The sequence below is a fragment of the Mauremys mutica genome, chromosome 6 (assembly GCF_020497125.1).
Source record: "Mauremys mutica isolate MM-2020 ecotype Southern chromosome 6, ASM2049712v1, whole genome shotgun sequence".
NCBI lineage: Eukaryota > Metazoa > Chordata > Testudines > Geoemydidae > Mauremys > Mauremys mutica.
In genome coordinates, this window is record NC_059077.1 from 102,379,559 (window position 1) to 102,406,669 (window position 27,111).

Here is a 27,111-nt window from a genome sequence, read left to right on the forward strand (position 1 = left end):
TTTTCCTAAAACAATTTTTGCTCAAATTGTTTATCATATTACAATCCACTTGGCAGGGCTTTTCCGGTCCCTTTTATTTTTTAACACTGTTTTCTTCATCTGCCTCTGGTTGTGCCTCTTGAGCAACAAGAACATCTGCAGAAGCTTTTCTTTCACAATATTTTTAGGGTTTTAATGTTTAGAGTATGTTGATCACTTTTGTTTGTGTGTATTTAATGTGCTTCTTACATGGGGGCTAAATTCACCATGGAGGAAATGGGGAGCAATACATGGTAGTTAGTGGGGTTACAGTAGAGATGAATTTGACCCTGAGCTTGTTTACTGTGAATCCTGGAGCCATAAGTCTTCTGTTTATCCAAAGCCCGGGTGTAGCAGAGGCAATGCAAGCTTCCCATATTGCTCTTCTACTGGATTTCTGCTCTGGTTTAGAGGAACACCCTGCACTGTGAACTGAGAGAGTATTTCAGTCTCCATGCTCTTTTATGGCTGGCCTCTCTGCTGAGGCTGACAACACAGTGTCAGTTAATGCTAACTGTGATAGTGGTGGCTTTGTAACATGGACCCTCATCCATTGGAAACAGGAGTTAGAGCACTAAACTCATTTGTCGTGGGGCACCAAAAAGCCATCACATGGCAAGAACTTTTACTTTTTTTCTGACTTGGATGGGATTCTAACTGTAAGCCTAGAGAGGAAAGGCTAAGGGGACATCGATCCCAGTCCCTTCAGGCGTGAAGCACCTCAACACCTTTGGCCCAGTGAATCCTCCTTCCATTTCCTGTACTTTCAGATGGGGGTGGAGGGGGGAGAATCTGAACTCATTACTGATCTTTATTTTCTTGTAATTTGGAAGAATATTTGCAACAAACATGTTTTAATTTTAATATTTGGACTGAAATATGAATTTCACTCTCTGCCAGTTGAAATACTTCAACTGGTGGAAAGAATCTATTTTGTAGTAATCTAAACACATTACAATAATAAGGTATTTGATTTTAATTTTACTGGCCATCCTGACATGCGCTCAAGAGCTGCCTGGTTATCCTTTTATGGAGGCTATGTTCTAATCTGTATTTGAATAAAGACTTTTTATTTTTCTTTTAGTAGTGGATAAGGGGTTAGGGTGGAGAGATTTCTAGCACAGCCATTTGCTATCAAGCTTTAGCACATAACTGATAGTGGAAAAACAAAATAGTCTAACAGAACCGGAGGTGGGGGGAGGGAAATGAGCAGCCAGTTTTTCGTTCCAGCAGACTCAACTAGCAGAAGAGAAAGATCTGGGGCTCATTGCCAGAGAAACATTTCTGAGTGTAAACATTTGAAGGCATCTTTAGAATGCCCTTATCATAGGAAGCCCTGAAGCTTTTGTACTCTGGAAGTTTTCAAGTTAGCAGCAGCTTGGCAAGCAACTATGGCAAAGAGACTTTTTAATGTGGATTTTTAGTACAAAGAAAACTAAAACCAAGCTGACCAGAAAGACTGGAATTTCAGCTCTCTCTCGCCCCCTCATAGGATTTCTCTCTCTCTCTTTCTGCAAGCCCTTTAAATCAGAGATTACTGGGTCAGTGACTTTCAATATCCCTCTTATACCAGTATCCTCTTGTCTTCAAGCTCCTGAAGGAATATTGCTACCTGTAAGTACCGTCTCTGTGTCCTCCCTCTCCTATTGAATATATTGTTGTATGAATTGAATGCTGTAGCATTTATGCTTGTAGTATTAGTTAGTGCCTTTACTGAATGTTGCAACAAGGCATACAGACAATATTTACAGTATTCAGGATGAAAGATTCATTCTAATTTAAGATGGAAAAGAGGCATTAAGTTTACCACTACCTTTAAAGATTAGAAGCGAAAGATTCCAAGTGAATCATATTATCTTGAAATGCATTTTTTTTACTAATTGATATGTATTTCTAAACTGTCTTTATTCCACCACCAGTACATTAATAAAGCTTTATAATTTTATAATTTGTTACCTCCCTCTTAAAACTTAAGGGTTTGAATGTGTTGTTGAGCAAGGTTTCTTTGAATTTTCTTTTAAGTGAAACACAGTAAAAGAGAGAGAGATGTGGTAGCAAAACCTGAACATGCTTTTAATATTAATAGAAGTCAGAGTAAAACCCTTCAGATAGATATATTTGCTTTAGCTGGGAGACTGTGGGCTTTTAAAGCATATTTTAAGGATAAATTTTATCTTGCAGTAGAAATGTGAGTTAAGTTTTTTAACCTTTTTTTTTTGGTTTGTATTCATATAGCTATCTTCTCTTGACTTGAATTCTACAGACGTTGATTTGTAATATTTTAAGGAAGTGCTTTGCTCTGCTCTTTCTTTGCGTTGATACATAACTAATCTCCAAAATGTAACTTTCTTGTGTCTTGTTCAACTTCATTCCGTGCCTTGTGTTGAGATGCATTAATAAGCCAAGCTGCTGCTGCTAATTACACAGTACATCCTGAAAGGAGTATTCAAAAAATGTTTTGGTATTTATGATCTGGGGAGTCTATTAACTGATCCAATGCTGCATAATTTTCTAGGTGCAATGAGCAAAATGCATCTCCAGTGCTACCATGTACCTAATATGTCCATATGAAGCACTGGCATTTGACCATGCTCTACTGCTGCTGCAGCTGTGCTTAAGTAGTGAAAGAGCTCATGGTCTAAATTCACTTGTCCTCTTTCTTCTCTCTCTTATTCTAACAGTGTCCACTAATGTCCATTGTAGTTAAGGGTCTGTCAGCATTTCCATTATGATCCTTCCCTAACATTTTTAAGAGTTTATGATGGGGATGTTTTCACCCAGTACTCAAACATAGAACAAAAGCTTCTGCTCTAAATTCTTCCTGTGATCTTAAGTAAAACCCTGTTTAGAAGTTAATTGAGTGCTCTGTATGAAGAAGTTGGTGGCTGCATGATCTCCACATGAAGACTGTAAAGTTGTTTAATTACTTCCCTCCCCTGCCTATGCAAAAATAGCAACCCTTCTCTTAAGGATAAAATGTGATACAAGTAGCTTAGAAACCGATTACTTTCTTTTATGGGGTGAATTTCTGCTGGAATAAGGGAGATATTCTTGATATTTAGGGAATTTTCCCAGAAAATAAATTCCCCACACTTTTATCCCCATTAGCTGTCTATAGTGTATGGAATGACTATATGCCAATGATCTACAGTGTTGTGGAGATTTGGTTTGGATTTTAATCCTATATCTGAGGCCTTTCAGCTTTGAGACTTTTTTCTACTATGGGGATTTCTGTTCTACGCAGAAATAGGCAAATAATGCAGCAAAAAGTATCCATGGATATGAACTGAGGCGTATTCATTTAAAAATAACTTGTGTTCATATGTTGTATTCACTTTCTGCAGCAATTCAAGCGATCCACATAGTACACATGTTCACGGTAAGTGAATTTCAGCATTTACACCAGCTGTGAGCTCATCCAGTGAGGGGAAAAGAAACATTTGATCTGACCAATCACATCTAAGCAATACATTTAAAATAGTCATTTAAAGTAGTCATGACCAAATGGTCATTATTAGTTGAATAATGAATAAACTAGAAGAAGTTGTGCTCTGCTTGTGGATATCCCGTGAGCAGAAAGAGAAGTTAAATTGTTCACTGAGAATTATTCACTCAGCTCTATTTACCATGATCAGTGATTCTGCAGTAGCCTAATTTGCACAAGGATAACCTCTCCTATATATGGTTGTCTGTGGAACCAGTTATTGTAGGTAGGTGGTCTGTGTAGAACTGGATGGCAGCAGCTCCTTCACAATTTGTAACATGAGCTCTCATGAACAATTCGTCTGCCTTTTATGCACCTTGGTGAAAAACCAGACTAGGCATAATGAAATGTTTTATTTTGTCTATAGCTGCCATTATTGTGATGCCTGCAGCAGCATTTCAAATGGCTCTAAAAGCTGGCTGTGAAAATAAACTGCAGCTGTGTTCCATCTGATTTTCATATAATAGTATTCTCCAGCTGCCTAGAGCCATTGTGTGAATACATGAAGTTGGCATAGTGGAGATGCACTATGCAAACATCTTGAACAGTGAAGAAATTTATTTATATACAGTATATAAAAGATAGATACATTGCTAAAGACTGATGCATTACACTTTTTTGTTCCCAAATTACCACATTTACCAGCCTGGAATAATTCTGATGAGAGACACCTCCAGAAAAGATCAGCTTTAGAACACTTGCGTGTTAACAGTAGTGAGTATCCTGTAAAGGGAGGCAGTGTTGTCTAGTGGTTTGAACAGGAAGTGAGCAGACCTGGACTCTATTCCTGACTTTCCTACTGACTTACTGTGTGACCTTCAAGCAAGTAACTGCTCTGTGCTTCATTTTCTCCCACCCATGGAGTAGGAATAACAACACTTTAAGTTTCTTTGCAAGCAATCTGAGGTTCTCAAATGAAAGATGATGTATACATGCATAGTATTGTTGTTAATAATTGCAAATTCTGATTGACCTACAGAAGTGAATGCATTATTTTAAACAATTATTTAGTCTGTCATATCAGAATTACTTGCTTGAAGGTCACACAGTAGGCACATAGCATGATTGTAAAAACCCAGAGTGCCCAATATCCCTCCCTCATCATAAGAATTGCCATCTTAACACAAAAGGAAGTGAGGGATCACACATGCTCCAGGATTTCATAATCCTTTAGCATGTTGAAAGGAAGTTCCAGACTGTCACTTAGTTCTAAAACAGGGATACCAGCAATACCAGTGGAGGGGCTACTTGCTTTTGCCACAAAAAGTGAAGCATGGCCCACTCTCTGATGATGGGACCCAGAATACCCCATTTTCCCCAGGTTACTCTTTCACCTCTTACAAGAGGACCTATAATTACATACAAGATATAGTTGGGGAGAGAGTAGTTAGGGGGAGGTTTTAACTGATTTTCAAACTTTCCAAAAAGTTTGGTGGGTGATCAGGAAATGGGCAAAGATTTGGAAAGATTCCTATTTCTCCCAAACTGATTTGCCCATCCCTACAAATGACCTTCCACAATAACATTATGCTCCCATTTGAGGGCAGAGGAATTCAGTCAGTGCATAATTCCACACAGATTAAAAAGGATGAAGGGAGAATAATGTGGAAAGTAATATTTTACCGGTGACACCAATCAAATTCTACCGGAAGCTGGAATATATAGTTTCCTTCAGACAGCTGTAAAGAAGATAAAGCTATATATCTGTGTATGGTATTCATATTAAGGGGCCCTTGATTCCTAATGAATATATGTAACATGGGGGTATGACTGTTCAGAGAATGTTGCTTTCTATATGTGTAATGATTCTGAAAAACCATCCAGGGAACCTGTGTAAGAAAAGAGACCCAGTAAAACGGATTCGTCTTTACATTCCCAGCTTCTTGTGGGTAAGCTGTTTCTGTGGGGTTAAATGAAAAGAGGACAGAACCCTCCCAGTTACCTTCTCGTGGAAAATATTTACAGTATCCATGCAGTGCAATCCAGCAGTTAGAAATTAACTGTAGGAGTCAAATGCATTAAAACGCAAGAGCTGATTTTAATTGTTGGTCTCTCTAATTATCTTTGGGATAATTCTCTTTTTAACAATGCAACCTCTATGTCTAAGTTTTAAAACTCTCAAGCAGTGAACAAATATGATGTAACACTTTAAAGAGAAATAATGCACTAAAAGGAGCTGTGTGGAAGACACAGTTTTGAGAGGAGGCAGCAATGGGTGTAACAAGCTTGTTAGTCTCAGTCAGAAACTATGACCTACTTAATCATAATGCCCTTTTAACAATGCACTGTTGACTGTATGGGATGCTGTGGGTTGGTTTTTTTGTTTGTTTGTTTGTTTGTTTTTTAAGAGGGCTGGGTTGTTTAGATAAGTTTAAAGTATCTGTTCCTGATTTAGAGAACATTTTTTTCTTTCTATGTCTACCTTTTACAAAGTTCCAGAAGCTCTATTTGATGATGAAGGAATGGAGCACTGCTCTCTGAGGAAGAGTCCCATCCAGTCCTTGGAATCTCTCATTGTTATAGTGGTAGAAATAAAAGGACTTTCAGGGCTTGTCTACACAGGGAAAAGCCCAGAATAGCGTATTGCTTAGTGGAATACTTATTGCTAAATAGCTATTCTGTGTTAGATCCCTGTCTGGATGTTCTTAATCTGCCCTTGGTGTGCTTTGAGAGGTTTTGGTTAATCCACTTCTGAAGCAGACTAAGCACTTTTAGTGTAGAATAAAAGTGTCCATACACTTGTGGAATAGCGATTGAGCTTTAAATTCACACATTAACTATTTTCCAAATCCTTCCCTGTGAATTCTCCATTTAGACCAGCCATTAGGCTTCAACAAAGGACATTGAGATACGTACTGGAAAATACAGCCTTTCTTTCAAATTCTGTGATCCCTTCCTCTTTCCTTTCACTATTTCCCCATGCCCTCCTTTTCTATCACTCTCTCCCCCACCCCCCTCCATGCTGCATTCTGTTCTTCAGTTATATATATACTCTCCAGTATTGACAATGCTGCTTTCTTGGTAGAGCTATCACCCCAGACCCAGCAGGTTGTGGGTTTGAGTTCAAAAATGGGATTTAAGATCGTGTGCTTATGACTGACATTACAGTGCAATAATACAAGGCTCAGCTATGCTTCAAATACGATAAGTCCAAGATGTCACCATTGCTATCTGGTGGCTGCCCTGGGAGAACTTTAAAGAGCCTATGATGCTATGTATAACTTTAGTGTTCAGACCAACGTTCCTTCTCTTGAACAGTCTAATGTCTTAGGCTTGTGCGACCTATTGTTGACTACAAAACAGTTGTGGTATTATACTGAGAACAATCAAGTCTGAAAATTAGTGACTTGAGAATTAATGCTGTCTGACAATTTCCCAGTAAAAAATAAACTCAGGATACATTTTTAAACACTCCACAGTGGAGATCCTTGACAAAGTTCCTGTTGCTTTAGAAAAGCAATTATTATTTGTAGTTGGATGTCCTCAGTCACTGCTAGGATCAGGGAATTCCACAAACAATGAAGCAACCATATCTGTGTTTATCTTAGGGAAAATGGCAAGTTTTTAAGGGCAGCCGCTGTACTTCTAACTTCATTAAACACATGAAGAGTGTGAGAGAGACTTGAATTGAAATGGGTTTGCCTCCCCCTAGGACTACACATTATAAAACAAACAAATCCAAATAAGTACAGTAGAGTATAATTGGCAATATGCCATGGGAGAGGCCCAGAACCGAGCTATTATGGAAAGCAAATTCAGTTTTATCCTCAAATAGTGTAGCTTTGCCTGGGTGATGCACAATTTTTTTTCAGGAGACATTTTCATGGTGTTGCGTCAGGGTATGATATTCAGTAAATTGAGTAATTTAACAAACATAAAACAAGTTAAGTGTGGATGAAACAGGGAATCATTGGCATTTTTGGTGTTGCCTGTCTGTTGTCATAACCCAGCCTTGTACTGATAAGCTGTCGTGCAAAAAGGGCAGGTCGTTTCCAGCCCTAGGTTCTGTGATCTAGGTCAGAGTGGCAGTGGAGGGATATACAAGGATATATTGGATACAGTTTTCTGTCTTAGGGCTGTTTTCGCTGATTGAGAAAGAAGATTGCTATGAAATAATAATTAAAGCCCCATGCACTGAAATACTTATTGTCCTTTGATTTTTAGCTATGTCAAGTAACATGCAGGAGTTACATACACAGATAAGGGCTATTTGAAAAGGGGGGAAAAAGAGGGGTATTGTTCTCTAGCATCACAAAATGCAGTGAAAAAACTATGCTAAGTATCTGGTTTCTGTATGGCCTCTAATCTGTGTTTTGTGGTGAATGGGACTAGAACATTAAACAACAACTGGCCAGAACCGAGCTTGTGTTAATTGCATGGTCTAAGGTGACAGCTACATAATTTAGAAGCTCAGAGTCCCTGCCTTTGCCCCTGGCTAAGTTTTAACTAGTGTAATAATCTTTTTCTTTCCTAAAGGAATTTTAGGACTTATTTTGTTTTTTAAATTTCTTTGTTTTTTCCAATGTGTTTTTTTCTACTTTCTTTCTTAATATTGTTCATTACAAATAAACCAAGCCTACTTTCACCCTCTACCCACTCTTCCTCTCCCTTTAAAAAATACAATTGCTAAGTGAAAACTCCCAGGCACCCAGAGATTTTGTGGCCTGATCCAGCAGGGCAGATCTTATGGCCTGATTCAACACCCACTGATTTCAGTCTTCGGCAATTAAAGTTCTTTTGTAGGGTATTTTGTACTGTAATTGGGAGCCATTGGGCCTATTTCTGATGTTACTTATGATGGGTTTTATACCAGTATAAATCCACTGAAGTCAATGGAGTTAGTCCTGATTTACATCAGATTAATTGTGATTAGAATCAGGCCCATAGAATGCACAAAGTTTTCTATACCATTCACAAGGCCTAAATAAATAAGATCATGCAGGAATATTTCCTACAGATTCTTTTAAATTGCATATTGGTTTTTTAAAGACTGTCTTAAATCCACAATCAAACAGCAGGATTTAAGGCATTTTTGGGCCAAATTCTTCCCTCAGAACAGGTGCTCAGCTCCTGTAGTCTTCAGTGAGAGTTGAACAGGTGTATCTGAGGGAAAGATTGAGCCTTATTAAGTTTCCATAACATACAAGTTTGGAAGGATACTATGATATTTCAGATACGCTTTTGTAGTGCCTGGAATGTATATTTCTAGCAAAGCAACACCTGGTAGCATTTAAAAATGGCACCATTTTTTAGGAGCAAACTGTTTCAAAATAATGTTTGGGCTCCTGTTGATTAGAGACAAGGCATCCTGCTTTTATGATGATTTTATGCACTGATTGCTCAAATGACTTGCAGTAATAATTCCCAGATTTAAAATTGGCCGTATTCTGAACAGAGAACATCAAGCTCAAGGCTCTCACGTTGATATCTTTCATTTTCATGCTTTTGTATAATGGAAAAGGATCCTTTATGTCCTTTCATTTTGCAGCCACAGCGTAAGTGTCTGAAAGAAACGAAGTTACTGCTCTTAAAGACTTAAAGAGACAGCATTGTAATGAACAAAAGGGAGACAATGGCAGGAACATCTGGAGTGTGTGTGTGCACTGATATAAGAGCAGTGCCTGTGTAACCCGCACACCTTCTGGGTATGGTGCTGTGTCGCATCTAGCGGCACTGAGACCATCTAGCGAGAGAGATAAAATGAGTCTGCTCTACAGCCTTATCTAACAGCCAGTTGGCTTTTAGCTCACGTGGTAGAGGCTCATGCACTAAGCTCCCCAGGTTCAATCCCACCCCCCAACAACTGGGGTCTGTCAGTGTTACACCTGCAGGCACAGTTGGTTAAAAGAAGCCTATGACAGACAGTAACAACATCATCCAGCATTTCAAAGAGAAGAAGCCTCCTATCCCATACTTCTCCACACACTCTGCCCCTCACCCGCCCATAAAAAAGCCAAGTTCTTCACTCATATTTTCCAGGCGTAATGGGCAAAAACTGCCTAATTCTGATTAGCCCTCTTCCTGCACATACACACCCCTCTTATATTTGACACAGGGCAACTAATTCTGCATGAGAACACATAAGAACGGCCATACTGGGTCAGACCAAAACTCCATCTAGCCCAGTATCCTGTCATCTGACATTGGCCAATGCCTGGTGCTTCAGAGGGAATGAACAGAACAGATAACCAGCAAGTGATCCATGCCCTGTTGCCCATTCCCAGCTTCTGGCAGATTTACCTGTGCCATTGCCCTGTATTTATGGAACAGTGTCCAAGAGCACAGAAAATAGATCAGCTCACTCTCAGTCAGAGTTAAGAAATACACGTAAGTATGATGTGGGTGAAGCAGCATTATGACCCAGACTCTGGAAATGCTTCTTATCTGGAGATACGGTAGGACTTTCCACTTTTGCAGGCACACAGGCAGCACATAAAGTAAACAATAACGTTTCCAAACAATATCCGTTTTTAACTAATTCTCATAGTGCAGTCACACTGCCTAGGCTCTGATTCCATCATGTCTTGCAAGCTAAATAGTGTTGGGTTCTGTTAATAATACTTCAGGGGACACATCTATCAGTTCATCCCTGTATCTCATTGTATCTTCTCTGTGGATTAAAAGAAAAGTTTTCAGTGTCAACCAATTACCCTGTTCGGTGTTGGGGAGCCCTGAGTTACTGGAGATGCCATCAGTTGGGTCAGATGTAAACCCTTGCAGTCATTGATAAAGTGCTACAGGATAGTTAATCACCTGGATCACCTGGATCGATCTGTCTTCAGCTGTCATTAAGACTGTGCCGATCACAACATGTCTGCCATTCTTCTCGCATTCTTGCCTTTCTTCTCCACGTTCATCCGAAATGTTTAACAATGTCATCTTCCTATCTTCTTGGAGGCCAACCAGGTGGTCTTTTCTGTTCTTGCGGGTACCACTCAATAATGATTGTGGTCCACCTATTGTCCGTGAACCGTGCTATGTGCCACCCATCATATCTTCTTATATCTGCTTTCCATGACAATATCTTTCACACCGCTGCGTTCTCTAATCATTTCATTTGGGATACAATCCAGAAGGAAAATTCCCAACATAGCTTGTTCCATTACCCTTTCAGCTACCGACAACCGCTGTTCTTCTCTCTTCGTCAGTGCCCACATTTCACTGCCATACAGCATGGCTGGCAGCACTGTTGAATTGAAGATATTTGTACGTGTGGTCTTGTTGATTTTTCCTTTGAGGATGTCCTTGATGGAATTAAATGCACACTATCCTGCCCAAATCCTTCGTGAGAGTTCTCTGTTCATGTCTTGGTGCATATTAACTTCTTGGCCCAAATATATGTACTGTTCCACTTCTTCAATTTCTTCTCCTGTTACCATTATTTAGGCTTTTCATAAGACGTCTGATCGCATATATATTTTTTTGCAATGGTTCATTTTCAGACTGACCTGACTGCTTTTCTTGTTGAGTCTTCGTAGCATGCTATGCAGTTGGTTGGTGCTTTCGGCAATTAGTACGATGTCAGCCGTGAATCTGAGATGAGATAATCGTTCTCCGTTTATGTTGACACCACTCATCCAATTGATCTTGTTCATAACCATTTCAAGGCAGGCAGTAAATAGTTTCAGTGAAATCGTATCTCCTTGCTTTACACCTTTCTCGATTGGGATGAGGAGGGGAGTTTCGAGGAGAGTAATGTCTGTTGTACATCCACTATTCGCTTCCTTCAAAAAACTGATGTACTGCGCGTTAATGCCCTGCTCTGCGAGTGCCTTTAATATTGCGTTGAACTTGATGCTATCGAAGGCCTTTTCATAGTCGACGAAAGCAATGCACAGTGGGAGTTTGTATTCCTTTGCTCTTTCTAGGAGTTGGCTAAAGGTAAATATATGGTGGATCATGCTGAAATTTCTTTGAAACCCTGCCTGCTCTCTTGGCTGTTGTTCATCCAGACTCTGTGAGAGTTGGTTCGTTATCACCTTTGTAAAGAGTTTATAGATATGAGAGAGCAGGCATATAGGGTGATAGTTCTTAAGATTTTCTCGATCCATCTTGCTGTACAAGAAGGGGGAATTTGACTCCTTCCAGCTGGATGGTATTTTTCCTTCTTCGAAATATCAACTGAATCTTAAAGCGAGGGCCTTCCAAAGTTTTTCGTCTCCTGCAGAAATAATTTCTGACATTATTCTATCTTTGCCTGGAGCTTTTCCCTACTTCATCTGGTGTAGTGCGCTTTGGACTTCGCTGATGATTAATGGAGGGATAGTTAATGTTCTAGTCAAACCCAAATATCAGTAGTCATGCTCTTACTACCTAAACACCCTCTGTGTCTTAAGAAATTGGCAGCTTATCTGTAACTGTGCAAAGGTTTTGAAGGTGAGAAGCAGTCCCAGTTCTATAGTAGCTGTGCCTCTTTTATTCTGCATTGGCTTGCATAAATGAAACATTCTGTCTTTTGGCAGTCAATGCACAGCTTTAAATGTTGCAGCGTGGCGGCACTTGTGAATGGACAAAGTGTGGTAGGAAAGGCCATGCTAGAGCTGGCATTATCTCTTCAACTCCCTCTGCAGACTACTGTCTACAGCCTAGAAGTTTCTCCTCAAGACTGAAGCCAGGGAATTAGCTCATTCCACTCCTTGACCTACCCCTCTAACTGCCAATGTCCTCTAGCAAGGAGAGAATATGGCAATAGGGAAGATCCCTAATAGTCTCAACTATAGGTATGTTTAATTGCCATTTAAAGGCTGGGATGAGGTGTCATTCTAAGGATACCAGGATTACAGCTGATAAACTCTAATAATTGGCACTGCAAGATACATGCCAAACTTCATCAGGTATCCAGATTAAATTATTAGCAATATCCATTACCCATCTGTGTAGGGTAATTTAATGCCTAACCCTGCAGCCCCTTACTCAGGTGTTATCCCATTAAGGGTTTGAATGACTGGGCTCCCGGGCTTTAATATCTTAGCTGTGGAGACTTTGTCTCCTTTTATTTTTCCATAAAGCACCATGTACGGTAGAAACAATTCAGATTAGTAAATAAATTGAAATCCCAAAAGATGTCCAGGTGGATTAAGTAGCTACTTAAATAAACTTAAAAGTACATTTGGAGCGTTTTTTTCCTTCAGAACAAGTTACAAATATACATAGTTATGAACAGAGAGAATATATTTCTATTCATGTCCTGAATAATTGCACTTATTATGGTGATTTATTTTTGTCCTGGGTTGCCCTTGTTTGTATGTGTTAGGAAATGCTGATTTGGAAACACCATGTGTAGGAACTGCAGATGGGAACTCAGGAAGTGAAACACACCATCTACAATGCTAGCTGGCTACCCATGATTAAATAAAATGTTATATGGATTTTTTTCTTGAAGAGAAAAGAAAATGTATTTTACAACATATAAACAGATCAGGAACTTGAGTGTGACTCAAAGGACTTTGCCCTACTTTCCTTCCTATAATTCAAGACATCCCAGAGCTTTCAAAGGAAATGTTTGTTTCAGCTGTCATCTAGGTGGGTGGTATGAGGAGTTGTGTCTACCTGCCTCTGTTATGGGTGAAAAGGAAACTAGTAATGTAGACTATTGCATCCATAGTTTTAACAGAGTAACTTGCTCATTCACTGTGATCATTCATAAAACTTCACTGCATATATTTCAGGTTGGATTTTATATTCTGTAAGTCAGGCGGGCCAGAATACATTACTGCAATGTGCTTTTGGTTTTGGTCTTTCTCGGAGTTAAGCATTAGTTCACATTTGTAAAATCTGTTGCCAAAGTTTTAAAGATATTTTTCATGAAACTGTTAATCCTCTAATGATATAACGTGAAGAAAACCCTTCTAAGAAAAGGAAGACACTTGATTGACTTGCACTTATTGGGACATAAGGATAGAAAAAAGGTAGAGTCATATGCCAAGCCATTTTCAGTGCCAGTATATAAAAGCTTGACCTTGTCAATCTTAATATACAGCACAGTTGAAATGCAGACTATTTTAAAATACTTTGCAACAACATAAATCAAGTGTTCTCTAATCAGTTCAGCAAATTACTCGCCTTCTTGGAGTCAAAATCCAGACCAACTGTGAGTGAGTACAATTCTAGGGAAGCTAGTGGAGCTGTACTTACACTTGGTCTGAATTTGATGTGGTGATGTTTTCTTATAACACCTTTTTTAATCCAAAAAGATGCCAACATACTTTATAAATTAATGCTGTAACAAATCTTTGCCAACCAAATTGTCACAATTATCATATGTTGGATACCAGAGTCACTTGGAACGTCACATCAATAGCGGGCATAGGATCATAGTAGGATCCTCCTAATATGAAAGCACAGAACTCCACCTCTTGAACTAAAGAAGTAGTTCCATGAATTGCTAGCTATATAGGGCCTATGACACACAGCTGAGCTGTCTGATTCCATCCAGTTAACTACTGACAATGTACCTACCGTGCCACTGATTGAACTCGACAGGCAAACACTGCAGAGCACACTGGATGCAACGTTTGAAGTACACTATGAGGAGGAGGCTCATCAGCTCATTAGCTGTTATCATGGGTCTCACTGTTATGTGGTGAGATGGCGCTGAACCATATTGTGGTGATGGGACACAGCAGAGAAGAAATATATTTGGAATCTGTTTCTGTCCCCAGGCAGGTCCACAGCCAGTCACATGTTTGTATACAAACTTACCTTTGTATGGGTTATGGAGGTGGTAGGGGCATATCCTTGGTGCTTCCTACCCACGTTCTTATTCAGACTTGACCAGGTTGGAGAATTTCAAAATGGGGAAGGGGTAGAAGGGCCTGATACTATATTTATCACTTAGAGGATTTTAAGGCACTTCAAAAGATAGATGGGAGTTTGTATTGTAAAATCTATTTCCTATTGTTCATCAGTCTGTTCTCCAAGAGAGTAGAAGTGGCTGCTGGTGATGTGACTGGTATATTTTGTCCAGGAATTTAGTGGGGGTGACTGTTGATTTATTTAAGTTAGTTTTCAAGCTGGACAGCCTCCCTAAAAAGCAGATCTCATACCTGAGAGAGAGAGTTTTGAGGAGAGGTGAAGTGAATAAGCAGGTTGATAGCCAAGAGTGAAAGCTTAAGTTCATGGCTGGCACTTTTTAACTTCTTCAGTAAATGAAGATGATCAAAGGGCAATGGGTAGGGACTCAGTGACCAATGCATACAATTATGGGACTAATGAAAAACTCTGACTGTCCCTCTTGCAAGTTTAAAGTTTAAACTCTGGTTGTACGTTCTTAGCCAGTTCTGTCATAGTTGGATTTTGCTGAAATAGTCTGATCCATGCATATAATTTAAGACCCAAACTGAAAGCTTTTAGGGTTGCAAATATATATTAAAACAAACAAACTAAACCCCACCACTCTTGAAATAGTCAAATGTCTTCTCTGAGTTGAGGTTTAGAGGGCCCAATTACTTAATCGTGTGCCTAACATTCAGAATGTGAGTATTTCCGCTGAGGTCACATGCTTCAAGCTAGGCACATGCTTAAGTCCCTTACTGAATTGAGGCTAAAGTGAGTGGTTCAGTCTTGTGGTATTGTAGGAAGTAAATAATGCTTAACAATTTCCTACAACTACTATTGGTTTCTCAATAAAATATAAAGCCCGACTGATCAGTCTACTGGGGAAACACTTTAGCAAGGCCTTAACTGTTGACATTAAGGGAGGAATTGAGGCAATGAGAGGTCCACAGTTCTGGATTTTTATCATTTTGGTGGCAGTACAATTTTCATTACTTTGGACATTCTGTATAAATAGGGGGTGAGAGTATTAGAAATTTCTCATAGAAACAAGGAATCTCTGTCAGAACCTGTAGCTCTACCATCATGGAGATGTTTAAGAGCTTATCAGATTTAATTAAAATACTGTCATTCTCTAAACTTTGTGAAACATCTTTGATTAGTTTGGGAAATTTTAACTTCTGCTTTCAGGTGTTAAGGAGAAGAGGGTCTACTAAGCACCTAGCTAGATAGATGGACTTTTTGACATTAGAAAGACTGTTTTTTCCTGAGAAGAGTATGGCTGCTTTTTAAAAAAGGTCTTTCATTTATAAATGTGTCATTCAAAGAACCACAGGCAAAATAAACTTACTGGTACTCAGTTTATCCACCTCAGAAGGATGAAGATTAATTAAGAGCTTTAAGAGACATCAAGTAATTTTTATTTCCTATTGTTTGTTTTCACAGACATATTTGAAAAAAATTCATTTTCCCTGTTTGATATTTCCCTTTTCTATTGATAGATTGATTGCATCAGCCTCTTCTCAGTTTTGACAGGCACAGCAACAACAGTTTTAATGTTGTAGTACAACATCATGCCCTATACTTATGTTCATGCTCCAGTTAACCTGCTACGGCAGAGCCAGTGGAGGGAGAATAAAGCATTGGGTCTTGGTAGAGTCTATTAAATTGGAGGCTAGTGATTTTTTTTCAACATACCATTGCAATGCAGTAGTAGATTTAATAAAGAGGCAGCTGCTCCCCCCTGCATTCAGATATATTGAATCTGGAGAACTATTTCTATCTCCATTTGGAACCTACTTAGCTATTGTCTTGATACACCAGTCAGACTAAACTCCAGTTCAGTCTCTCATAACTGTGTTGGTGCCGCAGTGCTAACAGTAGTAAAGAGTAGTTGTATATAGGGTTCTATACATACTCCAGATTTAGTCTATGTTCACTTCAAGTCAGCAGAAACACCTCGGAATTCATAAAAGGAGTAGATCTGTTGAGTGAGATGGTGTCATTTTTAAATAGTCCATTTTTTGACACGAACTGCAGTTGTGGGACTGATGAAAGATCTCTTTGCCTGTCTTTTCAATAGATGCTCACTGCTTCATGCCATTTTTTTCCTCTCTCTTTTGCAGGATTAGCAGACATTTAAAACACTCTGAAAGCACATCCATCATTTTGGTCACGATTGATCAACGGGTTTTATTAAAATCCAAGAACACTTTGAAAGGCGCCCTTGTCCAAATTTCAATCACAAGGACACATCTTAATAGAAAACATACAGTACATTATTGCCTGCGACTAAAGTTGTTTGCCTTGATTATATGGTGAAACTCTGCTGGAGAACGAAGAGAAGAACTCTTTTGTTTAGGACTTTTACTAGTTAAAGGGAACTGGATTTCCCTAATAATATGAAGCCTTTTGAGAATAGCTGTTTGTTTCCACTGCTTGCCGTTATCCTGAGATGCGTCTGCTCCTCCTTCATCAGTGTCAACCTTGGGGTGAAAGTGATGAAGGGCCAGTCTGTCTTCCTGTCAGAAGATGACCTGCAGTTTTCCATCCCCAGAGAGAAAGATGCTTGCAAAGTGGAAGTTGTGATTAATGAGCCAATAACACAGAGGGTTGGGAAACTAACTCCGCAGGTATGTGGGATCAGAATTTTACTGCACTGTTGTCTCTTTGGTAGTTTGTGTATGCGTGTGTGTCTTAAAGGACGTGAAATACTTTTATTGTAAGGAACAGTCATCTGAAAGAGTGGGGTAGTCATTAACAGGCATAGTAATACACTGCCTTTGTGAGTGAGATTTAATTTTTTTATTAAAAATAGCAGGTTGGATGAGAATTATATCCCTAGTGCTGAAAACATTTTGTTCATGAATACAGTAACACCTGCACATGAAGGTGGAGGTGACCAGTATCTAGTTTCCACTGTGATGAACTAAATCAGCAGCTCTTTCAAAACTTTCTGTTAGGAGCCAGTGTGTAGTCTACCAGCTGCTTGTTTGTGTTTAGTGAGGGTAACCAGTGTCTCTAGGGCGATGCAGAGAAGGCTAAAACTCTTTACATTTTAGTCACGCAGTCACTACATTGGGAGCAATTAAAAAGTAATCATCATGTACATTAAGCACATTGCATATAGCATTACTTGTTCTGCTTCTCAACGACCAGATTACTAACAGATGGGAAATATATAAAAGGATTTTGTTTTCTCTTTTAATGTCTAATATGTAGCAACATCAAAGTGTACTTCATGTACCACTTTTCATCTAATCTTTCTGGTAAATTTCATCATCTGAGTTTATTAGAAAGAAGCTATTGGTAGTAATAAGCATGGACAAACTGGCACTGATAAAAGATGAATAGACGGAAAACAAACCATAATCAAATCTTATTTCCCCCCAAGATTTGAGAAGGTAAGGTTAACTTTAATATATGCAGTCTAATATATGTATAATCTTCTCCTTGCTTCCTGGTTTTGCAAGCAGAAGTATCAAACTACCCAGAGTAAATCTCTTTCTTGAAGTATCTGTGGGCTGGATAACAATTTTTTCACACCAGAGTTGCTTATCTAAACTGAACCAAAACTTTGAGAGTTACATTTTGCCTCTAAGAGCCTGTGCATGCGCAGACTGTAAGGGTAAGGGGAGAAGTCTGGAGTAGTGGTGCTTGGGGTATTACTCCTGTACGTGCTGCTCCCACTACAGCTTCTTTGTGCCACTCGGGTGACTCAAAGGAGTTGTAGAACTGGTTTAACTGCTCAGGGAGGATTCCCCCAGTGTGGAAAAATCCCTATGTGGTTCAGAGACCCTGAATTAGCTTCTACATGCCCCTCCTTTTGGACCCTCTGATGCTGGGGGCATGTGTAGGAGAAAAGAGGGGAGTGGCCAGGACTTCTCTATGCCCGAGTGAATCCCCCAGGGCTGGAGTGGCTCCTTGAGAAACAGGCAGCTGGGTGAAAGTTAGAGCAGACCTAAAGATGTTGTAACTTACTTTGGGGGCTGCCTGAGTCCATTGGCTCCAGGGAGTAAAGGGAACATAATGCAACCCTGAGCTGCATTCCTACCCTGAGCCGTACCGTACCAAGCACCAGATTGGAACCACGTCTCCAGGAGCACTGGGAACGTGTATTCACCACAATCGTACTTCTTGGACACCTGGAAAACAGAGCCAGAAGCTGTCCTCTCACCTGCACCTCCTCCTCTTCCTTCAGTGGCCAGGGCCCTGCTCATAAGGCCTTCTGTTCTAGGGAGGTGGCAGGGGGCCGCTGTTCTACCTTGGCTACTTGGAGGAGGCAACAACCAAAGCAAGAAGCCTTCCTCTCCAATCCCCCAGCATCCAGAGGAGCTGGGAGGGCACCCTCTTGGACTAGTGAAGTGGCCCTCCTTATCAACAAGCAGCAGGGTGGCACTTTAGGGTAGTAGCAGCACCAACAGGGCCTCTTGGGTCTAGTCTGGTGTGAAGGGGCCTGCTCTGCTTTGCTGTTGGGTTTGGAGCCACATAGTTTAATCCTTGACTCTAGTCTCTGTTGCTCTTCCTGTTGCTGGAGCCATAGGCGGCAGGTTCGTATAATTTTTGGTGGGGCCCAAAATGGTGGTCCCCCCCCCCCCCGCTCTCACCCTGTAAGCTGATATAAAATGAAGCTACAATGCGTCAGCACCACAAGATTACAAGGGTCAATTAAAAGTGGAAAGTCAGAAGCAGCACTTGCCTGCTTCAATATACGGTATTAAATTTTGTTGCACCTGTTGTGACAAAGTGGGAATGTTCTTAATGTTTTCTCTGAATACTGTGTGGGTGCCTCAGTTTCCCCTGCAAAGTGCCAACTGACGGTGTTGGGGACAAAGAGATCAGGTGGCCTCCTTGTCCGGAAGAGACACAAAGGCCAGATGAGGGAGTGTCAGTTTGGAGCTGGCTGGGGAAATCGGGAGAGGCCCAGAACTTGGGTCTGGGCTCCCCACCCCCGAAGATGGACCTGACTGAGGGGTCCTGTTTTCTGTACCTACAAGCTCTGTTTTAGACTGTATCCCTGTCATCTAATAAACCTTCTGTTTTACTGTCTGGCTGAGAGTCACATCTGACTGCGGAGTTGGGGTGCAGGGACCTCTGGTTGCCCCAGGACCTGCCTGGGCACACTCGCTGCGGAAAGTGCACAGTGTGGAAGGGCTGAATGCGCCGAGGTCAGACCCAGGAAGGTGTAAGCTTCTTGCTCTGGAGACAGTCTGCTCAGAGAGGAGGCTCCCCCAGAGTCCTGACTGGCTTTGTATGGAGTTGTTCCAAAGCATCCCAGCATCCCCTTCCACACCATGCGCTTCCCGGAAGTCTGCACAGGCACTGACACTCCCTCCTCTGGCCTTTGTCTCTTTTCCAGGCATTAGGAGGCCACCTGATCTCTTTGTTCTCCAACACCTTCAGTTGGCACCTTGCAGGAGAGTGGCCCAGGCCATCAGTTGCCTGGAGACAGGGTGTTGGCCATTCTCTGTGCAGACAGCATCACACTGGCCCTCTAGGGCTTTACAACAATCACACCCCCTTATCCCACCATCTAGAGCCTTAAGAAATGCATTGGGGAAATTGAGGCACACAGACAGTATTCAGAGAAAACACCTGTATACGACCAGTTACATACTTTGAAGGGTGTAAAATAATCAAATATTGTGCTAAATACAATGATACTCCAAACTGACCACCAAATTTAAGTTGCATGTTTTTCCCCTCAGGTGAGGGTTCTGGGGTGGGGCTGGGGATAAGGGGTTCACAGTGCAGGAGCGTGCTCGGTGCTGGGAGTGCAGGCTTTGGGGTGAGGCAGGGCTGAGGATGAGGAACTTGGGGTGCAGACAGGCTGCCCCAGGGCTAGGGCCAGAGAGGACTCCCCATCACCACAACTGGCAGCAGCAAGCTCCAGGGGAGGGACCCCTCCTCTGCCCCCCTACCCCCCACAGCACACTCACTCTGCACCACAGTCACTGCACATGCTCCTAGGGCGCCTCAGGTCCAGAAAGCTCACTCCCCTCCCCTATGATGGGTACTGGGGGGGGGGGTTGCCATCACAGGTGGCCTTCCATGCTGCCCCTCACCATAACTTCACTGTATCAGAGGGGTAGCCGTGTTAGTCTGGTTCTGTAGAAGCAGCAAAGAGTCCTGTGGCACCTTATAGACTAACAGACGTTTTGCAGCATGAGCTTTCGTGGGTGAATACCCACTTCTTCAGATGCAAGTGGTGGAAATTTCCAGGGGCAGGTTTATATATGCAAGCAAGAAGCAAGCTAGAGATAACGAGGTTAGTTCAATCAGGGAGGATGAGGCCCTGTTCTAGCAGTTGAGTGAAAACCAAGAGAGGAGAAACTGGTTCTGTAGTTGGCAAGCCATTCACAGTCTTTGTTTAATCCTGAGCTGATGGTGTCAAATTTGCAGATGAACTGGAGCTCAGCAGTTTCTCTTTGAAGTCTGGTCCTGAAGTTTTTTTGCTGCAGGATGGCCACCTTAAGATCTGCTATTGTGTGGCCAGGGAGGTTGAAGTGTTCTCCTACAGGTTTTTGTATATTGCCATTCCTAATATCTGATTTGTGTCCATTTATCCTTTTCCTTAGAGACTGTCCAGTTTGGCCGATGTACATAGCAGAGGGGCATTGCTGGCATATGATGGCGTATATTACATTGGTGGACGTGCAGGTGAATGAACCGGTGATGGTGTGGCTGATCTGGTTAGGTCCTGTGATGGTGTCGCTGGTGTAGATATGTGGGCAGAGTTGGCATCGAGGTTTGTTGCATGGATTGGTTCCTGAGCTAGAGTTACTATGGTGCGGTGTGCAGTTACTGGTGAGAATATGCTTCAGGTTGGCAGGTTGTCTGTGGGCGAGGACTGGCCTGCCACCCAAGGCCTGTGAAAGTGTGGGATCATTCTCCAGGATGGGCTGTAGATCCCTGATGATGCGCTGGAGGGGTTTTAGCTGGGGACTGTATGTGATGGCCAGTGGAGTCCTGTTGGTTTCTTTCTTGGGTTTGTCTTGCAGTAGGAGGCTTCTGGGTACACGTCTGGCTCTGTTGATCTGTCTCCTTATTTCCTCGTGCGGGTACTGTAGTTTTGAGAATGCTTGGTGGAGATTTTGTAGGTGTTGGTCTCTGTCTGTGGGGTTAGAGCAGATGCGGTTGTACCTCAGTGCTTGGCTGTAGACAATGGATCTTGTGGTGTGCCCGGGATGGAAGCTGGAGGCATGAAGGTAGGCATAGCGGTCGGTAGGTTTTCGGTATAGGGTGGTGTTAATGTGACCATCAATTATTTGCACCGTAGTGTCTAGGAAGTGGACCTCCCTTGTAGATTGGTCCAGGCTGAGGTTGATGGTGGGGTGGAAGCTGTTGAAATCATGGTAGAATTTTTCTAGAGTCTCCTTCCCATGGGTCCAGATGATGAAGATGTCATCAATGTAGCGTAGGTAGAGAAGGGGCGTGAGTGGACGGGAGCTGAGGAAGCGTTGTTCCAGGTCAGCCATAAAAATATTGGCATATTGTGGGGCCATGCGGGTGCCCATAGCGGTGCCACTGATCTGGAGATATATGTTGTCATCAAATTTGAAATAGTTGTGTCTGAGGATAAAGGCACAGAGCTCAGCAACCAGTTGTGCTGTGGCATCATCAGGGATACTGTTCCTGACAGCTTGTATTCCATCAGCGTGTGGGATGTTGGTGTAGAGGGCCTCTACATCCATGGTGGCCAGGATGGTGTTTTCTGGAAGGTCACCAATGCATTGTAGTTTCCTCAGGAAATCAGTGGTGTCACGGAGATAGCTGGGAGTGCTGGTGGCATAGGGTCTGAGTAGAGAGTCCACATATCCAGACAGTCCTTCAGTGAGAGTTCCAATGCCGGAGATGATGGGGCGTCCAGGATTTCCAGGTTTGTGGATTTTGGGCAGTAGATAGAATAGCCCTGGTCGGGGCTCTAAGGGTATGTTTATTTGTTCCGGTGTAAGTGTAGGGAGTGTCCTGAGTAGATGGTGCAGTTTCTTAGTGTATTCCTCAGTGGGATCTGAGGGAAGTGGCCTGTAGAATTTGGTGTTGGAGAGTTGTCTGGCGGCCTCCTTTTGGTAGTCAGACCTATTCATGATGACAACAGCACCTCCTTTATCAGCCTCTTTGATTATAATGTCAGGATGGTTTCTGAGGCTGTGGATGGCATTGCGTTCTGCACGACTTAGGTTATGAGGCAAGCGATGTTGTTTTTCCACAATTTCTGCCTGTGCACGTCGGCGGAAGCATTCAATGTATAGGTCCAGACTGTCATTTCGACCCTCAGGAGGAGTCCATGTGGAGTTCTTCTTTTTGTGCTGTTGGTGGGAGGGTAACTGTGTATCAGTGCACTGTTCACTGTGGATGGGTGATGGGGCTGCCCCTTGCCCAGCATGGGGCAGAAGTGGGGTAGGCAGGGTGGTGGCTGGCTATGGGGTGGGGGAGCAGGGTGTCATAAAATTCATCCAAGCCCCAGCTGCTCAAGTCTGGGAAGCCTCCCTCTCCCATCCCTCCTGTGGCGGATGGGTTGGTGGGTGCTGGGGGAGGGGGCATTGCCTTCACATGTGGCTTCCTGCCTCCCCTGTGCAGCCTGCTGCGCCTCACTGGGGGTAGGAGTGGGGGCTGGAGCTGGGGCTGGGGGGGAATCATAGGGTCAAACACTCAAACATAATTAAAAAAATCATAGGGTCAAACACTCACGGAAGCCCCAGCAGCTGCTAAGGTGAGCGATGTCCCTCTCCTGGCCAGAAGTCCCGTTCGCGTCTCCTCCAGGTAGGGGCAGGAGAGGGGAGAAGAGGCCCCCTCCACTCCCCTCCCCCTCTACAGCAGCAGTTAGTTAGCATTGTTCTTATGCTAATGCTGCAGCTGTAGCCTTAGGCTACGGCAGCAAAAGCAAGGGAGAGAGACACTCGCTGTGCGCTCTCTTTACATTCAGGCAGGGAAGCTTCGGGGGTGGGGGGAAAACCTAGCTCCAAATATTGGTGGAGCAAAGCCCCTGATTATGAATATTCCTGGGGCTTTAGCCCCAAGAGCCCATATAAGTTGGCGCCCATGGCTGGAGCCTGTCTGCAAACTCAGGCAGATGTCACTGCAACACTTCCACTCAGCTCATGTTTTCAATCTATTATTTGCAACCATTAGGGCTAGAAACTTTTAAAATGAAAGCTTTTAATCTAATCCTATGACCTTGGGAGGCAGAGTCCTAGGCACTGGCCTCAAGTGTTAACCTAACCAGAGTAAAGGTATTAAGCTAGCCCATGTTTGGTGCTGAGCATGCTCTGTCAACCAGGAAATGCTGCAGTCAGAAACTGTCTCTAGTCTGATATGGTTTATTGTCATTAAAGTGAATAATGTGCTAGGAATGTGTGACAATTTAATTATAAATTGTAATTGAAAAGCACTTGAAGTGGAAAAAATAAAGCTAGACAGTAATTAGGAAAAGATTTAGCTCTCCTTTGTTTTACTTAGGAAATTTATAGACAATTACAGTTGCCTGTTTGTATAAAAGGAAAACATATTAGGAAACATAAAACAGATGTTTCTTTTAGCAAAGCAGATTGTGCCTTTATTTTATAATCACTATCTATCAATGGTAGGAGGATTGTGTAGAAAGGTCCTTCATTTTTTTTTAAATCTCTCTTGTTATCAGTTAAGAACAAGAACTAATGATGTCTTGTAAAAATGTTTATTCATAAGCTAAACCTTATCCTCTGGTGCATCACACAGCCTAAAACCAGAGATGCATGATGAAAACTGCGTTCTCAGACTCTGAGGCCAGATGCTCAACCTGTGTTGATCAGTGTAATGCCATGGATTTTGAAGGAGCTACATTGATTTACATCAGCTGAGAAGCTGACCCTTAATGTACAACATTGAACTGTGGAGAGCTAGCATGCAGGATGGGTTTTTTTTAAAATTATACACTGTGCAAATTTGTTGTTTAGGCAAACGGTCCTAACTTCAGCTGATTTGAGAACTTCAATTAACACTTTCTAGTTTACTAATTAAAATAATATTTAAATATCATTCCACTCAATAATAGAGAACATGTATTTCACAACACTTTGATTAATGTTAATATGTTAACCAAAGTCATTACTGAAAAGGAAAGAGAAAGGCAGGTTAAGGTTGATAAAGTTGTTCACAGTTATGTTACGTACGGAAAAATCACAAGCCACCCTTTTAGGAGTTGCTTAGTTTTTCTTAGACATAGAAGAGAGATTCGAAAGAACAAGAGATTCATACAGTAGCGTAGGCAGCACATTTCACACAAGCTGCTTCCACAGAAGTAAAAGGTAGAACATTTGCTGCAACAATGAATCTGGTTTGATTATTTCTGGGACACTGTAGCCAGTTAAATTTATCTTAACCCAGATGTATCTTCTTGGAGAACAAATTAACCCTTTAGTTACTGGACTAAAATATTATTCTCTGCTGTGCACTTGTCTATGAAAATTGAAGTCAGGGGATATATTTGAAGACCCCCAGAAACAAATGACAGTTACCACCTGGCTTCAAGTCAAAAAGAACAACATGCAACAGAAATTCACATTATATTTTTAAATGTTGATAACCTGTTGCAATGTAAATACTTTCATAATATAAAATAATGTAAATTCTAGTTTTGTGGAATTTACTGAAAGAAACAAAAGGCAGTATTTTCATCCAGCATTAGTTAATGACTAGTCTATTATCAAAGGGTTGTTGACCTATTGCTGAATGCTGAAGAGCTGCTGCTTTTGATTATGGAAGGCCCAATACTTTTAGGGGAAAGTTGCCTCCTGTGATAGATACACTGGTGACAGGCATCTTTGTCTTCACATCAGGCATTAATTCAGCAAAGCATTTGAGTAATGTGCTCAAATCTATCATTATTCTGCAAACCACTCAAGCACGTCCCGTCAATGGAATTTAAGTGCGTGCTGCTCTGACTGAAACTAACATGTAGTTATTCTTTTTAAAATTGTAGAATACCAGTAGCCCCTTGGTGCCCAGTATTTCTTTGCTTCTTTTGCTAACTCTGTACCACAGTTCAGGGCAACTGCACCTGCATTTCCTCTAGTAGTCCAGCCAGGGCACCTGCTCTCAGGCTTCCAGCTCCCCAGCCATTGCCTTTCTGGGTGGAAATACATGTTTCTCTCCTTTCTGACTGGCATATTTCCAGGCTACACAGTTCCCTGCCTTCACTGTGTATTTCCCAGCACAGACAGGATGCCCAAGGACACCTGCTTGCTTTTCCTTCAGAAATGGTTAACAGATGTAATTGCTACAGTTATAAAGAACCGCACAGTACTTCCTACGCAAGCCTACTTCATTCTTAAGCTAATATATACAAGAAATATTCTGATAACATATTTGTTGACATTACTAAAAAATTACAGAGAGCTTAGCAGAATTAACCCCAACCCTAACACGGATTCTGGCAGGAGCAGTCGTCCAACCTTCCACCCAAGGGGAGTTCTTGGGATTACCAGTTTATCACAGTTTCAGCTCAAATGCATTATGCTCACAACATGTTTAACTCACACTTTATATGGTTTGGGGGTCTTTGAGAACAGGTAGCTCCTACACAATGGGTATCTTCAAAAGGTTGGCTATGGAGGGGAGAATTTGCATTCCTCTCGCCCCAAGATATTTCCTAGGAAATCCATTACACACTTATTGTTCCAAAAAAAAAACCCTGGATGTTCCTAATACCTTCCAGAGATTGCATTAATCTTGTCTTTCTGATAAAGTTCCATACAATCTCATAATGATGTATAAACTTTTGCATTTCTAATACAATGACCTGCAAAGATGGTCAACTTAATTCAGTGAAGTTTGATTTTTATTCAGTGAAGTTGGTTCAGGATGTGGATACTCTGTCACACACTGAACAACCAAAGTCTGACTCTGGTTTTGTAGAAACAAAATACAGATTAAAAAGTGTGCTTTGTTCTAAGAACACTTCTCTGACAATCAGAGAACAGAAGAAGGAAATGCTGGAACCTGACATTCTTGACAGCACTTACTTATCTATTCTTTCCATCTCAATAGGTATTTGACTGTCATTTCCTTCCTAATGAAATCAAGTATACTCATAATGGCTGTCCAATTTTAGATGAAGACATGGTCATGCTTAGGCTATACAGGTAAGCAGCACTGAAGCGTTATGCATTATTATCACTAGTAAAAACAACTGTTTTTCATGAAGAAAAAGCAGTCCATTTTTCAGGGAAATAAAAATTCTTCCATTTATATCTGCAGTAACTACTTATGTTAAGGCATCATTAACCAATAACCCATGCTGTAATCTATTTATACTATTATCTGTCAAAATAGATATGAGAAACACTCTAATAATATATTTATTGACATTACTAAACATTGGTTTATTTGTGTACTACAGAAACTAACTGATTCTTCCTTTTACTGTTAATACTGACAACAGCACTTACAAAGAGCATCACATTCTCAAAGTGCTGCACAAACATTAAGGGTCAGATTCTGCTACCTTTACTCCCACTGAGCAGTGCTTTCCTCCACAAGTAATCCCTTTGACCTCAATGGGATTTTTTGTGGAGTAAGGTACTATTCAACGTAAGCGAGGAAATGACAATCAAGCCATAAATAATTCTCATGATCCCTCTTTAGATATCATTTTGTCTTGAGAGTTTATGCCCACTGGATTCTGCTGTATCAGGGCCTGAAATAATCTCTGGTATAAACTAGAGCAGCCCCTTTGTGCTTTAACGGCACAGAATCCCCATTGTGCCATTCACAACAGGTTTATCCCTGTCCTTTCCACTGGGGCTTTAAATAATTTGTTCTCCTTTTTTTTTAAAAGGAATATATCAAACTTGCCT

General features: G+C 41.4%; 2 protein-coding genes across 3 annotated transcripts in view; one reads left to right on the forward strand and one right to left on the reverse strand.

The window, feature by feature from the left end:
- Positions 1–1,515: 1,515 nt before the first annotated feature.
- Positions 1,516–27,111, forward strand: part of FREM1 (FRAS1 related extracellular matrix 1) — a 103,598-nt gene continuing 78,002 nt past the window's right edge. For both annotated transcript variants that reach the window (XM_045022325.1, XM_045022328.1), the window contains exons 1-3: positions 1,516–1,632; positions 16,402–16,908; positions 26,303–26,397. In XM_045022325.1, coding sequence (XP_044878260.1) covers positions 16,678–16,908; positions 26,303–26,397 — 326 coding nt within the window. In that variant the 5' untranslated portion in view covers positions 1,516–1,632; positions 16,402–16,677. The remainder of the gene's footprint in view (positions 1,633–16,401; positions 16,909–26,302; positions 26,398–27,111) is intronic.
- Positions 10,492–11,553, reverse strand: LOC123372253. The gene is made up of 2 exons (XM_045020261.1): positions 10,951–11,553; positions 10,492–10,746 (listed from the first exon to the last, which is right to left on the reverse strand). The coding sequence occupies exons 1-2, from the start codon at positions 11,551–11,553 to the stop codon at positions 10,492–10,494; spliced, it is 858 nt and encodes a 285-aa protein (XP_044876196.1).